This window comes from Morone saxatilis, unplaced genomic scaffold, assembly GCF_004916995.1.
Source record: "Morone saxatilis isolate NCDOM2014 unplaced genomic scaffold, NCSU_SB_2.0 Contig5, whole genome shotgun sequence".
NCBI lineage: Eukaryota > Metazoa > Chordata > Actinopteri > Moronidae > Morone > Morone saxatilis.
In genome coordinates, this window is record NW_023340095.1 from 5841046 (window position 1) to 5854021 (window position 12976).

General features: G+C 40.4%; 1 protein-coding gene across 1 annotated transcript in view; it reads right to left on the reverse strand.

Annotated features, from left to right (window-relative positions):
• dnah7 (dynein, axonemal, heavy chain 7) overlaps nucleotides 1-12670 on the reverse strand; it is a 63779-nt gene extending 51109 nt beyond the window's left edge. The window contains exons 1-19 of the mRNA XM_035676793.1: nucleotides 12586-12670; nucleotides 12264-12345; nucleotides 12004-12184; nucleotides 11763-11838; nucleotides 11123-11303; nucleotides 10899-10971; nucleotides 10546-10671; nucleotides 10098-10217; nucleotides 9241-9424; nucleotides 8938-9117; nucleotides 8551-8823; nucleotides 8334-8461; nucleotides 8018-8096; nucleotides 7511-7735; nucleotides 7240-7386; nucleotides 6637-6816; nucleotides 5409-5549; nucleotides 4947-5314; nucleotides 3905-4091 (exon numbers count right to left, since the gene is read on the reverse strand). Of these exons, the coding sequence (XP_035532686.1) occupies nucleotides 3905-4091; nucleotides 4947-5314; nucleotides 5409-5549; nucleotides 6637-6816; nucleotides 7240-7386; nucleotides 7511-7735; nucleotides 8018-8096; nucleotides 8334-8461; nucleotides 8551-8823; nucleotides 8938-9117; nucleotides 9241-9424; nucleotides 10098-10217; nucleotides 10546-10671; nucleotides 10899-10971; nucleotides 11123-11303; nucleotides 11763-11838; nucleotides 12004-12184; nucleotides 12264-12345; nucleotides 12586-12654 (3000 nt within the window). The 5' untranslated portion in view covers nucleotides 12655-12670. The remainder of the gene's footprint in view (nucleotides 1-3904; nucleotides 4092-4946; nucleotides 5315-5408; nucleotides 5550-6636; nucleotides 6817-7239; nucleotides 7387-7510; nucleotides 7736-8017; nucleotides 8097-8333; nucleotides 8462-8550; nucleotides 8824-8937; nucleotides 9118-9240; nucleotides 9425-10097; nucleotides 10218-10545; nucleotides 10672-10898; nucleotides 10972-11122; nucleotides 11304-11762; nucleotides 11839-12003; nucleotides 12185-12263; nucleotides 12346-12585) is intronic.
• Nucleotides 12671-12976: the final 306 nt, after the last annotated feature.

Genomic DNA, 12976 nt, shown 5'->3' on the forward strand with positions numbered 1-12976 from the left:
ACTAACTATTCTTTTACTGACTGACTATTCTTTTACTGACTAACTATTCTTTTACTGACTGACTATTCTTTTACTGACTAACTATTCTTTTACTGACTGTAATTGCGTTATAATTGGGTGAATCTACCAGTCTGTTAGTAAGCAGTATGCCAGTCATCTTTGCCATGAGCTCAGATGGTCGATTGTTCCTCAGCTCATTAAAAGGGGCGAGGGTGTGGTGTACTGCAAAGCTGAAAGAAAGCAGGTTCATAGATATGTCTTTGAAAATGAATTTGGTCCTGTTTTTATCTGCGATTGCGCATGCAATAGTAGATAAGTGACACATTAAAGCAGGGAGCAAATAAAGAAAAGTGGATGAAAAAGAAGCAGTGTGTGGAGGCAGAGGGAGATCCGTGAATCTTGAGCAGCTCCCAGTGGCTGATCTGATGACAGCAGCCCGGCCAACAACCCCCTGATGTGATTTGTGGGTAGGATAGCTGCACTGCCGCCTGCCTTTTTGCTCACACTGTTCGGTGGTAGTATAGAGTCGAGATGATTCCAATTTCATGCACTGCTGATCAATGCTATGGACGAGATGAAGGGATGCTTTCTTGTCCTGTCAGATTTTGATGCAGTGTGAACCTATGCAGAGGTGTTTCCTATAACTGGTCTACATTTGATGGTGAACTAGAATCATTAGCTGTAAACAAAACAAAGTGATTACAGAAGAAGGGCAGAGTGTGAATCATCATTCCTCCATTTATAATTAATTCTTAATCTGCAGCACTACATTTAAAATGTAGATAAATGATGCAAACAATATACTTTGTGTTTTTAAAATCATTTAGACAAGCTGAGAACTAGAGATCTGATATCATACCTAATGATATCTAACAATAAAAGCAAATTCTATGAAGAGATCATTCTGCTGTCTTCACTGGTGGCTCTGTAGATTCATATGTATTATTTATTCATTTTTCTAATTCATAATAAAAACTTTACACTGAGTAACTTACTTTTTAATCAAGTCATAGATAGAAACCCTAAAATACACAATAATTAAGAACCAGTGGAAGTTATAGATTCTGATTTTCATTATATATATTTCATTATACACTACTGAAAACATACGTATGAATAATATATTCCATTTCTGCCAATAGATCTTGCTACATATTACACACTGGCCTGTTTTAAAGCAACATATTTAGAGACTTAAATAAACTGAGTTATTCTTGTGACAGTTCAAGAGACTGACAGTAAACAACTCATGTTAGGCACAGAAGATGTACAAAATCAAATTAAAGTCTTGTATTTATCCCTGTGAATTATCCCCCTCGGGCAATTTTCAAATAAGCAGGTTTCTATACCTGAATGAAGAATCTCTAACTGCTGTGTCCAAATGGCCACCGGGGATATTTTAGGACTTTTGAGCAATTGTAAGGAAAAATTGCCTATTGTGGTGAAAAACAGTGAATAGCCAATCGTAGTTTAGTAACCGATCTCACTTAGAAATCTTGGCCAGACGTACAATGAACAGAAGAGTGTGGGCGTTGTGACATATTTACTTTAATATTGAAATTACAGCTAAATCATTGTTCTGTCTCCCTGTTTTACAAACACACACACAACAGATAATAGCTGTTTCGGATACGCATTAAGAAGTCGTTCTTGGAGACTATAAATAGCTAAATAAGCAGGATTCCTCTCTAACCAGAGGGAGTTTCTCGAGCAGCGACGAGGACTACAACCCTTGAACGCTGCTTTTACTCTGAAACTGTAAAGCAGTAGTGAGTTGAATCCAGGAGCCTTTTTATTTAGAAAACTGTTTGACAATCTCCGGTGCACTGAAACTACATAATTACCTTACTAAAAAAGAAAATTCCAACATCAAACAGCATATTTACTTTCTGATTAAATTCACACAGCGGGTAACACTGAAAAATCTTCCTGACTGTCTGATCCCATTAAGTTAACTAAGCAGCTGTGTGGAGGCCTGCCAGTTTAACCAAATACAAATACTCAGTAAGTAACTTCATACACATTAGGAAAATGGCTTGTGACAATGCCTTTTTGTTTAATCATTGAGATGCAAATCAATATTACCAAACTACTATGTACTGTAAAAGTGTTTGTCCATCAAACATTAAAAGACTCCACGTTTGACAAGGCTCTTAAGTGTCTGATGTTTCCGTCTTTGACTCAATAAAGCTGAACTTTAACGCAATCATCCATTAAATAACACCGTTTATAGTCCCTGTTGAGTTTATCTGTAGATTTTAACTGTATCTTTACATAAAAAACGTTTGTTTCCGCAGCAGACACACAGTACTTACCTCAGTTAACTGCACTGAATTCAACAAAACCTCGACAAACTTAAGAAACGGGGCCCTATTTCCCTGAAACTAGGTGAGAAACAGTACTGTGCAGACATTTATGCCAACATGCTCCACAACACTGTACACAACTCACAGTAGACTAGAGACGATACACGTGCACATCTGTGTGTGTAGGCTCCCTGTCCCTTGGTGACCTCATTTTCTTTGTGGCTCAGTGTAGCCCGGCCCCTTCCAGACAAAATCCATAATTTCTATTTGATGGTGCAGTCAGGCTGGGCTTTCTGGAGGACACTGGCTGAAATTGATGTGTCTCATTTCAGGTCTACTGAGGACGCCAATTACCCTTTGGAAACTCTTTGAGGATGCTGTTGCAACACCGACTTTCTATCCTCATTCTGTTGTTTCTGTCCTGCTCTCTCTCTCCTTTTCCTACCGATTCGCTCCTGTCTGCACTATATTTCCTCCCTATCTCCGTCTGAATACTTCTTTCTGCCTCTACGGCTGTGTGCCTCTCGTTTTCCTCTATATTTCACTCTCTCTGCTGTCACTCTCACTATTGTGCATGTTTGGGTGTTTATGGGAGTCAATGTTGAATGAATGTTGTCTGATTATAGTAGATAACTTTATATTTTAATGAATACAACGACTAGAACTATACTAGGCTTTTACTGTGTATGACAAAATGATAAATTTCAAGCCACAGGACTCCTGATTGTGTTACAAGTCATAAAACAAAAAAGAAACGGAGGGAAAAGAGAGGCCTTTTTAGTGTTACCTTATTACCCAGATGACTGAAATTTGTGGCGTAATTAATGAGGATCATTATCCATTTTAACAGAAATAAAATAAAGCAACCATTCTGTAGGAAACGGCTCCGTACGGTCAGCGCGTCAACTGGATGGTTGAATGTGTTTCTATCCCACCAGGATTTAATTGGCTGACACTTATACTAAGTCACAGTGTGCTCCTCTAACTATCCATTCAGTGACTGATAAAATGAGTTGATGATTCAGACCTTTGTGTTTGAGTATTTATCTTTGTACCTGAGTGACAAGCTGCCTCTGTAATGGTAAAACAAAACACTGAACCCACTCCAACAATCACAGATGTTACTTTTTTCTTTGACCATTAACTTTTAGTCAGGACAGCAGCCACCACTTACCTGCTGGACTTTGGAGCCAAGTATATATGTATATATGTATATCTATATGTATAAATGTCTTGCTGCATTGAAATTAAGGGATGAGTTTTTGTTGAGTTGTTTAAATGGGTTACTGTAATGTTTATTTGGCTTTTGAAAATTTGTGTTCAGTACTGTAGTTTCCCTTACAGTTATTACTGTGGTACTGTCAGTAACTAAATACAATGCTCTCATCATACCATATCTGTCGTGGTAAACAGATCCTCCTCCAGATTGTTTGCTTTGAATAGGGATTATATAGTGTATTGATCTAAGAAGAAGCTAATCTTTCTTTTCTCCACAGAGAGAGAGAGCTCCTTGTATTAAAGATGGTCTTTCTAATCATAACCACATCCTGCTGCAATAATTAAATTTTAACAAAACAATCAGAATTAAATCAACTTACCAGGGAAACTTGTTTCATGGTGTCCCTCCAGGTTTTGTCCACAGTTGTGAAACGGCGTCCCTCTTCAGGCATCTGAGTCAATATATCTGGGGAACTGAATATGGGCTCCAGGTAAAGCCAAGTGGACTGCACATTTAACCATTCATCCAGGATCTCTTGGAGGAGCAGCAACTTGCCCTCCCATTCCCTACAGGAGAAAAAGAGGTAATACAAAGTAAGATCATTAGTTGATTGTGTGTATTGGAGATAACAGCGTGTGTGTGACCTGTAAAAGGTCTTTTTTGGGAAGGTAAAAGATGCAGATTAGTACTATCTTGCATGTTTCGTCCTGTGATCTGTAGTTAGTACGCTGAGTAGAAAAAGGTAGTTGCCTCTGGGAGTAAATTGTACAGTGTACTCTCCTTATCCTCCTCCCACCCACAAAGCTACATAATGGCATTATAAAGTTGCAGTGTGATATTACAAAAACGTTCTTCAGAAACTTTGCAATAGCTGCTTTAGCATCCTGCCAAATATGGCACAATACATTTTTTAAAGCTGCAGGGAATCATGTGTCAAACTGTGCCTGGCAGCAACATAATATTGCAATAATCTCACAAATTACAGAGGATGGGGAAATTTTCTCATTTGCTGAACTGAGAGGCATATAAAAACTGAATATTAATGAAGGAATTATACAGCGTGCTCAACTGAAACCGCTGTTTTCCAAGTTTCACAAAGACACAGACAAACAAGTCAGGTCTTCACACGGAGGTATCGGCTCTGTACAGGCTGCTGGTTCACTAACACAAGTCCCAGTGCTTCAGCTCAGACCCATTGGGAGCTAGACTCAGCTGCGTCACTCACCTCTGCAGAGTGGGACCGAATATTAAAGGACGTCAGTAAGAGTTATGGATTTAAAGGATTCATAAAGAAGTGTGTCAGCAAACAGAAATATTATCCACCACAAATAAGGACAATATAACTGCCTGAGCACTGAGTGAATTCATTATGCTGGGGCAGTATTCGCCAACTGCACCAGTCAAATCTCCTTAGAACTTACCGTATCTCCACCTCAAAAGGTTTAATGAACGGCGAGCCCCTCATGGTCTGAGTCTTCACAATGTGATCGTCCAAAAGCATCTGCACTTCATCCACAGATGAAAGGATGAAGGTGCCCGTCTCTCGGTAGGCCAGGAGACTGAACTCCATGTCGCCCCACTCACTGGCCATTTTCTCCATGGCCTTCTCCAACGAGTACTCCTTGCTGGCCGCCTCGCTGATACCCTCAAAGCTGCCCAGGTGCTGTCCTATGTGCAGGGAGACGAAGTGAGCGACACAGGCCTGGTCATCAGCTGGCTGCAGGGAGACGCCCGCCACCTTGGACATGGCATCCCAGTGGCGGTCACGCAAGCCTGGGTTGCACAGTACCTGTGAAGGAGTGGTTCAAAAAAAGGCTTACGTAATCCAGTGGAAATAAATTTAAATGTATAGATATTGTGAGTATTTAATCTTTATGTTTTACCTGCACCATAGGAATGTGCTCCTTGAAGTCCTCCACCTTAGTCTTCATAGTGGTGGCTATGTTCAGGGCCTTGGGCACATCGCTGAAGGCTTTCTCCAACTTGTACAGAGTGCGCCAGTAGTTACCAACATCCCCTTCTACCTGTACGGGCGAGGTTTCGCATTACAAAGACACAAAACTACAATTACTATAATGTAAGAATAGCAAAGATAATAAAACTGTTTAATATACCAAAAAAAGTTTGTGTATCACGACTTTTATTTTGTACACTTATATGTTACAGTAACTTACAACACTATACATATAAATCATCTTCATCCTTTCAATCACGGTAATTTCATAGAAAAGGTTACAGAAACAAACATATTATAGTTTATAGTTTTTTTTTATAGAGTATTGAAATAATAAATAACTAAGGTCAGTCATCAGTACCAAAGAATTTACAAATAGAAAGTTTAGTTCACAAAATGGTGCAGGAAGGAGTTGGGCATGTTTAGGGGATTGGAGGTGATTAGAAACATTTCCATTGATGCTGAGTAGGACACTTGGGGTGCTTTCGAAGTGGTTGCTATGGTGTTAATACTCACAAAGGTGGTTGCTAGGGTGAAATACAGTTATAGGTGGTTAGTCTTTAAAGTGCAGTTAATGCTGACAGCAGAGGACATTAACCATAAAACTAAGGTTTGTATGCAGCGTAGCTTTAATGGGATTGTGGGCGGGTTGGTGGTGTGCACTGTGAGTCCACTGTAATTTGATGCTCCTGTTTAATCTGTTACATTCACTTTTTTTTGTATTTTATTTAATCTTACTCTTTGTTTTAAAATCTTATTTATGTCTTTTTTTCCACCTTGTGTTTCTCTTCTCTCTATCTTGTCTTGATACATTTTTAAGTCTATTTAAATTAATGTTTATGTTCTGTATATAAGGCTCTGAATGATTTTCATTGCCTTATTTTAGAAAAATGCTATAAAAAAACCTCACTCCTCCTAGCAGTTGTCGTGTCATCAGAGGACAAAATGGCAGCAATAAAAAAGCCTATGAGAATTGTTTTCTTTAAAGACTGAAATCTATAAATGTGTGTGTGTGTGAGGAGAGCCAGCTTTTAAAATCCTGTAGCATTATTGTGAAGGAAACCTTGACAGCTGAAGATTTTTATATATTATGCTGGGAAATAGAGAGCGAGCTTTCAAAGCTTTCGCAGAATACAGATTTTCAGAAGTTCTGGTACCTTGTCTGGGTTCACACCCGAAAGCGGTCCATGGAGCCACTGCTCGTACTGGTTCAGGAAATCAGTGGCTGTTTCATAGAGGCGCAGGAAGGGTGTGAGCTTGTCCTGGATCTTCTTACGCTGTGGGTACTGAGAAACAGACCAGCCGAAGGCCTCCTCCTCCAAATTGAAATTGTCGATCTTTCCAGAGTGGTAGAAAGAGGAGTAAGGATGGACGGATAGAATGAAGGGAGGGATGAAGAAAGACAAACAAAAAAGAGATCAATGGATAAGTAGATGACGGTCAATGTGTGGATGACGAACATCTGATAAAAAGCCTCTTAAAACTCCTGAGTTCATTTTGCAGCCAATGCTGCCCTCTAGAGGTGAAATTGGCAAATATTGTAAATTCAACTTCAAATACAATCCTGTTCAGTGTATGTATATCTTTCAACCACGTCTATCCATCAATTCATATAACCTCAATATATAATACTGTACTGATATAAACACTTTATGCTATAATAGGTTTTATCATGGTTTGGATGTCAGTAAAAGTTAACTTCTTCTGCGTGACCTCCCTTTTTCTCTCCTATACTTTAAAGCATTGAAAGCCTCATGTACCTTTTCCATGGCTACGTCCAGTTTAGCATTGAGGGCCTGGGATTTCTTCAAGTACTTGCTGAGATCTGACAGCTCCCCAAACGTAGTGAACTCCTCCACCTGTACCCTGTAGCTCTCCAGCTCTTCCATAAAGTGATCACGACACAACTGCAATGTTTTCAAGCAATCAATATTTTTTTCATTGTACATTCACATTAACAATTCTGTTGCAGAAAACATCCAGATACAGTGAACAGATCAATAGATTGATAGATAGAGTGGAGGCACAGACCTGAAGGCCACTCTGATACTGCTTGGTCTTCTCAGTAACGATCTGCTGGTGTTCAGTAAAGATGGACGGCATACGATTAAACCACTGGATGGTCTGTGTGTTGAGCTCCATGTCCGATGGTGAGAGGGTCACAAAGTCCATGAGGAAACACAACTGTTTGTTGGAGTCTGTCAGTCTTTGCTCCAACAGGGGCATCTCTGTGGTCTCCACCTTACTCATGAAAGCCTGGACGAGGATACAGGGCAACAAGAAACTGTTATACTGCTTAATATAACAGCATTTAAAGCATTTAGACTAATTAATGACTGTCACAGTCCAGTTACTGTCCAAAGATAGGTCAATATGGATGAAATGAATCCATTTAAAAGAAGCTCCCAGCACCACCTTTTATTACTGACTGGATCTTTACTGTGTGGTATGCATGTGCTTTGTGGACAGAGGTGTGATAGTTTGATCACAGTGCAGTTCTCCAAGTTGGTCTGTGTGAGAAGAATTCAGGCTAATTACCTTGAGCTCTATCAGTTTCTGTGTGTCAGGTGGTGTACTCAGTGCCATCTCTGCAATCTTCTCAAACTCATGACTGAGCCTGTGAGAAGACGAGCATCAATTCAGCAACACAAACACAGACTTAGAAGTCAATGCAGCAGCTAATACTGGGTCTAATTAAAAAAGGTTACCACTGTACATTTGACCTGACCCGGTATGTCAAACAGAAATTGCTGTTAATCCCTGTCAGCTTTTTTTTTTAAATAACTTTTTTCAGCTGCATGTTGAAATGTTAGTGGATGTGGAGAGAAAACGTGAAAACGCTGAAGCAACTGACTTCTTGTTGATTTCCTGATGGTCCTGTAGCATCCGTTCAACTAGTTTCTGCTGCAGCTCTTCAGTGCGCTTCACGAGAGAGTGGATCAGCTTATGGGACTGAACCTCAAACATGCCGAGACGAACCACCTAAAGCCCAAAGAGTCGGTCAGTAACACAATCACGTCGCACCGTTTAAGAAATAACTTTTAAATAAGCACTGACAGTCGGACGAGTACCTTGCACGATGTGTACTGGATCTGGTCAGCGAGCTGCTGGTAGTGTATCACCTCTACCATGATTTCCTGGAAGGAGTGCTGCTCACTGAGGAACTGCTCCAGATCTTCCTCTGCCTGCCTGGATACCAGCGTGGCGTACTTATCATACTCGTGGACGTACTCCTTGGGCCTGACGCACTCGGCCCAGAACACCCTGCGCACTTCCTCCTGCTGGGCCTCGAGGATCTCTGGCAGGATGATAGGCTTCAGGGTGCTTCCAAACTGGGAGCACGGCTAGGAATACAAGAAGAAGGTATAAGCCCAAGCAGAAAATTGCAGGAAAACTGAACACTGAACATTATAAACTCCACAAAGGCCGAACACAAACACTCACACACATCCACTTACCCACTCAGGATACAGTTTGGTTTCCACACGAGGCACCGTGCTGATAGACCTGAGCATGAACTCGTAGACATTAAGGATGGCCTCTTCATACAATTTGAAGCCAGGCTCAAACTTGATCTCCTTGTCCTCCAGGATCAGGTGCAGCACAAAACCTGGGTGCTCGTGTGCTCGCTCTGATCGCTACACAAGACAGAAAAAGAGTGAAACTTTAATGTTCACCTGTTCATCTAAGTCAGAAACATGTATTGCAATTACTTTTTTCCAGCCCAGTTTTCTACATTATATCTTTAAACTTTCTCCTACCGGGTCTGAGGAAATGAGGTGTGTATAGTCCGTGATTGAGTCTATTACAAGGTTCTGCAGCAGGGAGGTCATCAGTGCAGCCGCACAGTTAAAGAAAGACAGCAGCTTGGGCATGTTGCTGGTGTCTGGCACCAGACTGCGTCTGTACCCGTTGTGGTAAATGTTTTGCACTTCAGGAATCCAACTGTAGAAAACAGCAAAATCACAATTGAAGAATTATATTCAGGGAATGTGCTTTTAAAAAACTCAAACCACGGATGCAAATAGCCAAATAATGAGACAATAAATTGAAACTTTAATGACACCGATGGGGGAACTGGGGTTTAGCAGACCGCTGTAATAAGTAATGTTGGTTTAGAGGTGAACTGAGTAGTGTATAATGAGTAATGCTGTCTCTTTACACAAAATTACCATAATTCATTCACCTGACTAATGTTGCTGATCCACGTTAATCACTCCGCTGTGACCTCAATGGAAAATTAATACTGAACTACCCACAGTGCAATGTGCACTATGCGCTTGGTTTTATTCCTCTAAAACTCCTTGTGAACTTTTGAAAGGTGAAGGGAGCTTCAATTCAATCTTCTATGCTGATGCAAAGTTGGCTTTGCATTTATGAAGCAGGAAATTTGTACTAAAATAAAGTCTTCATGGAGCTGTGGAGAGGAACATGTATTTGCTGATATAATAGCTTTCTATGTCTACAATTTGATGTTACTGGAGAAATATGATGCATCAATTTTGAAAATGATTGATGACTTTTGATCTTCAAAGATGAAATGACGCTGAACTCCATTCGATTTATATTCATTACATCTGTTTCTGTTCTTTGGTGTTAGGTGACAGTGTGGACTCACTTTCTGAGGAGGGCTCTTCTGGCATTATCAACATGTCTGGTGACAATCTGCTGAAACACAGAGAGCTCCATGGACTCCTCTCTGCTGCGGAGCTCCTCTACATCTATCAGACGGAGATTTCTGCAAGCAGATTGTAAGAATACCCTGCCATGATGAGTAATAACACTATATGGGTCACATACTACTGTGTGTCTGCTTATGAGATGTTGTTGTAATATATATATGTATATTTAAATCATATCAGCAATTTTCTCAGAAAAAAAGAAAAGAAAAATAAAATTAATTAATTAACTGCAATTTTTAAAAAAGGTAGATTTGGTTAATGGTAAAGTTTATAAAACTCACTCAACACCTACATTTTTATTTCAATTTCATCTTAAATAGTAAAAATCAAAGAACTGAAAGTGGAGTTTTAACAGAACTAACAAATGTGTCGTAGCATACTTACTTGTAACGGACATGCCAAACGTACAGCACCTGCAGCATAGTGGGGTTGACGGAGTGAAGCTTATCTCTCATCTTCTTTCGTGCATGGACAAAGGCTTGGTGCCATGGTTTTGGCACTACCTCCACTCTAACAGTAAATAATAACAGAGGCACTATGAAGAACAACGTTTTCTTTCACTGTGGTAAAATATATGATTCCTAATAAATATTAAAACTCTTTGTATGATGGAAAACAAGGAATCTGTGTGTGGTCTGATTGTCAGAGCCATGCTTCACGGTACGAATAAGTCGAAGGGCTGTAAACTTCTCACAAAATAAATATATAACATTCAACATCACGTCCCGCCGACTTACTCGAGTCTGTGAGGGGGCAGATCTTTCACTTTGTCATCGTCATTTTCCTTTGAATCCCTGAATGTATATTCCACTGCAACCACAAACACGAGATATTAAAACAAACAATATTTTATAACCACATTCTGTAACCACGGATTTTAAGTTTTCCATCTCTGTGTGGACTTTAAAGAACAATGCATACATGTAGATTATATATTTGTTTAGTGTGATAAAATAAATACAGATTGCTGTCTTGACGTTGAACAAGTAGTCCTCCTTTATTTCATTAACCAGCAGCTCCATTGGTACACTCAGGCTCTTTAGGTGGTGGGGGACCAAACTCTGAATCTCCTCCAGCAAAGAGTCCTCCAGAGGAGCCACATTCTCCAGGTCTATCCCTTTCTGGATGTAGTAGTCAAATCTCTGCCAGGGCGAAATATAATAAACAATTGTCAGCAGCAGTAAGGACATCTTAAACAAACAATGGGCCTCCTTGTGGAGCCGATTCAGTGTGTAAATATTCATTTTCCACTGGCAAACACTGACTTCATTTCCCGTGTTGTGTACCTGAGATAAAGTTATATTTTCTTTGAATGGTTTGTGTCAACTTAACCACCGCACATACACCTCAGTACAGGCAAGAATTTCAAATGTATATATGTATATTTAGGTAAAGAATAAAGGCTGCACTGAGAAGTAAACACAGACTACCTAACAACTGCAACCACCAAAACCAACAACAAAAACCAGATTAAAAGACCATATCGAGTGTCTTGAGCAGATTATGTAAAAGAACGAGGGCCACAATGACATACACAACAAGAGGGGGGCCTGTGATATAATATATATAATAAACGGAATAAAGCGTGTGCTGCATTTCACCATTTCACGGTTATCCTCTGTTGTATATTCGGGAGAGCCACATGGTGCAGAGGTGCCTTCCTCCTCCTCCAGTTGGCTAAAAAGTGAGAAAGAAATGGGCAACAAATTATCTTCATCGTGACAAACAAAATCAGACATCTTATTTACTTTTGAGTGGTTAAGCAGGTACTTCTTCGTGTCCTACCTGTGCTTCCAAACTATACAAATGCCTAATTAAGCTTTAAAAGAGTGCACAACTCACCACATTACTTTAACCAGAATTTCCCGGAGACTCTTGCGGTTTTTACCCAGTCCTGTGCGGGTACTGCTGCTGTGTTTGGAGATCCCAGTGACCTGCACTGCCTTCCTGCTCTGGTGGAGGGTCTGACCTCTGCCGTAGCTTTTACCGGGCCTACTGTCTGCCTCCTCAACCGGACCATCGCCTGCAGCACAAGCAGAATTACCACCACTTATATACTACAAAACACAGCAGTATCTAAGAATATGTGCACTTCAACCCACTTGTCACAGCTGCTTCGGGTCCTGGAGGTTTCTGCAGTGAAAATGAAGGTTTTGTTTCCATCCACGGCTGTTTTCTGTGCACCTGGACAACGGAGGTCACGTTAGTTTGGTGGTGTTTTCACNNAATTTTAAAGTCAATATGGGCAAGACACCAAACTTTTGAAGTCAAGTGGCCACAGTCAACTTAATTAACTTAATAAGTGAAACAAAGCTTGCAGTCATTGCCAGTTAACCTGACGTTGAGTGGCAGGTAACAGTTAACAGTTACAGCGTTAAAACACCGATAGACGCTTAACTAAATGGTTTTTTCTTCTAAACTTACCCGTGGTGGATTTGGTAGTAAAAAACCTTGACTGTCAGTAATATTTATTTTCTTCCTGGCTGGATTCATGTCGTTACTTGTAAACTTATCTAGCGCTTTAACGAAACCCTTGTGCCGTTGCTAGGGCCGTTGCCAGGGCCGTTGCCGGGGCCGTTGCTAAGGAAGCAACGGTGAACTCGCGTGAACTCCTGGGCACCGACAGCAGTTGCGGATATTTGGGATATTTTCATCATTAATCAATAACCAATACGACTTGATAATCAATAGTAGCACAGCGGAAGCAAGACATTGATCCAGTTTAATTCCTGTCGATACTCCATCAGTGTAACGTTAACAGGTGATTAAAGTGGTTTAGCGCCCCTAGCAACAACAACGTTCAGGTGTGCAGCGA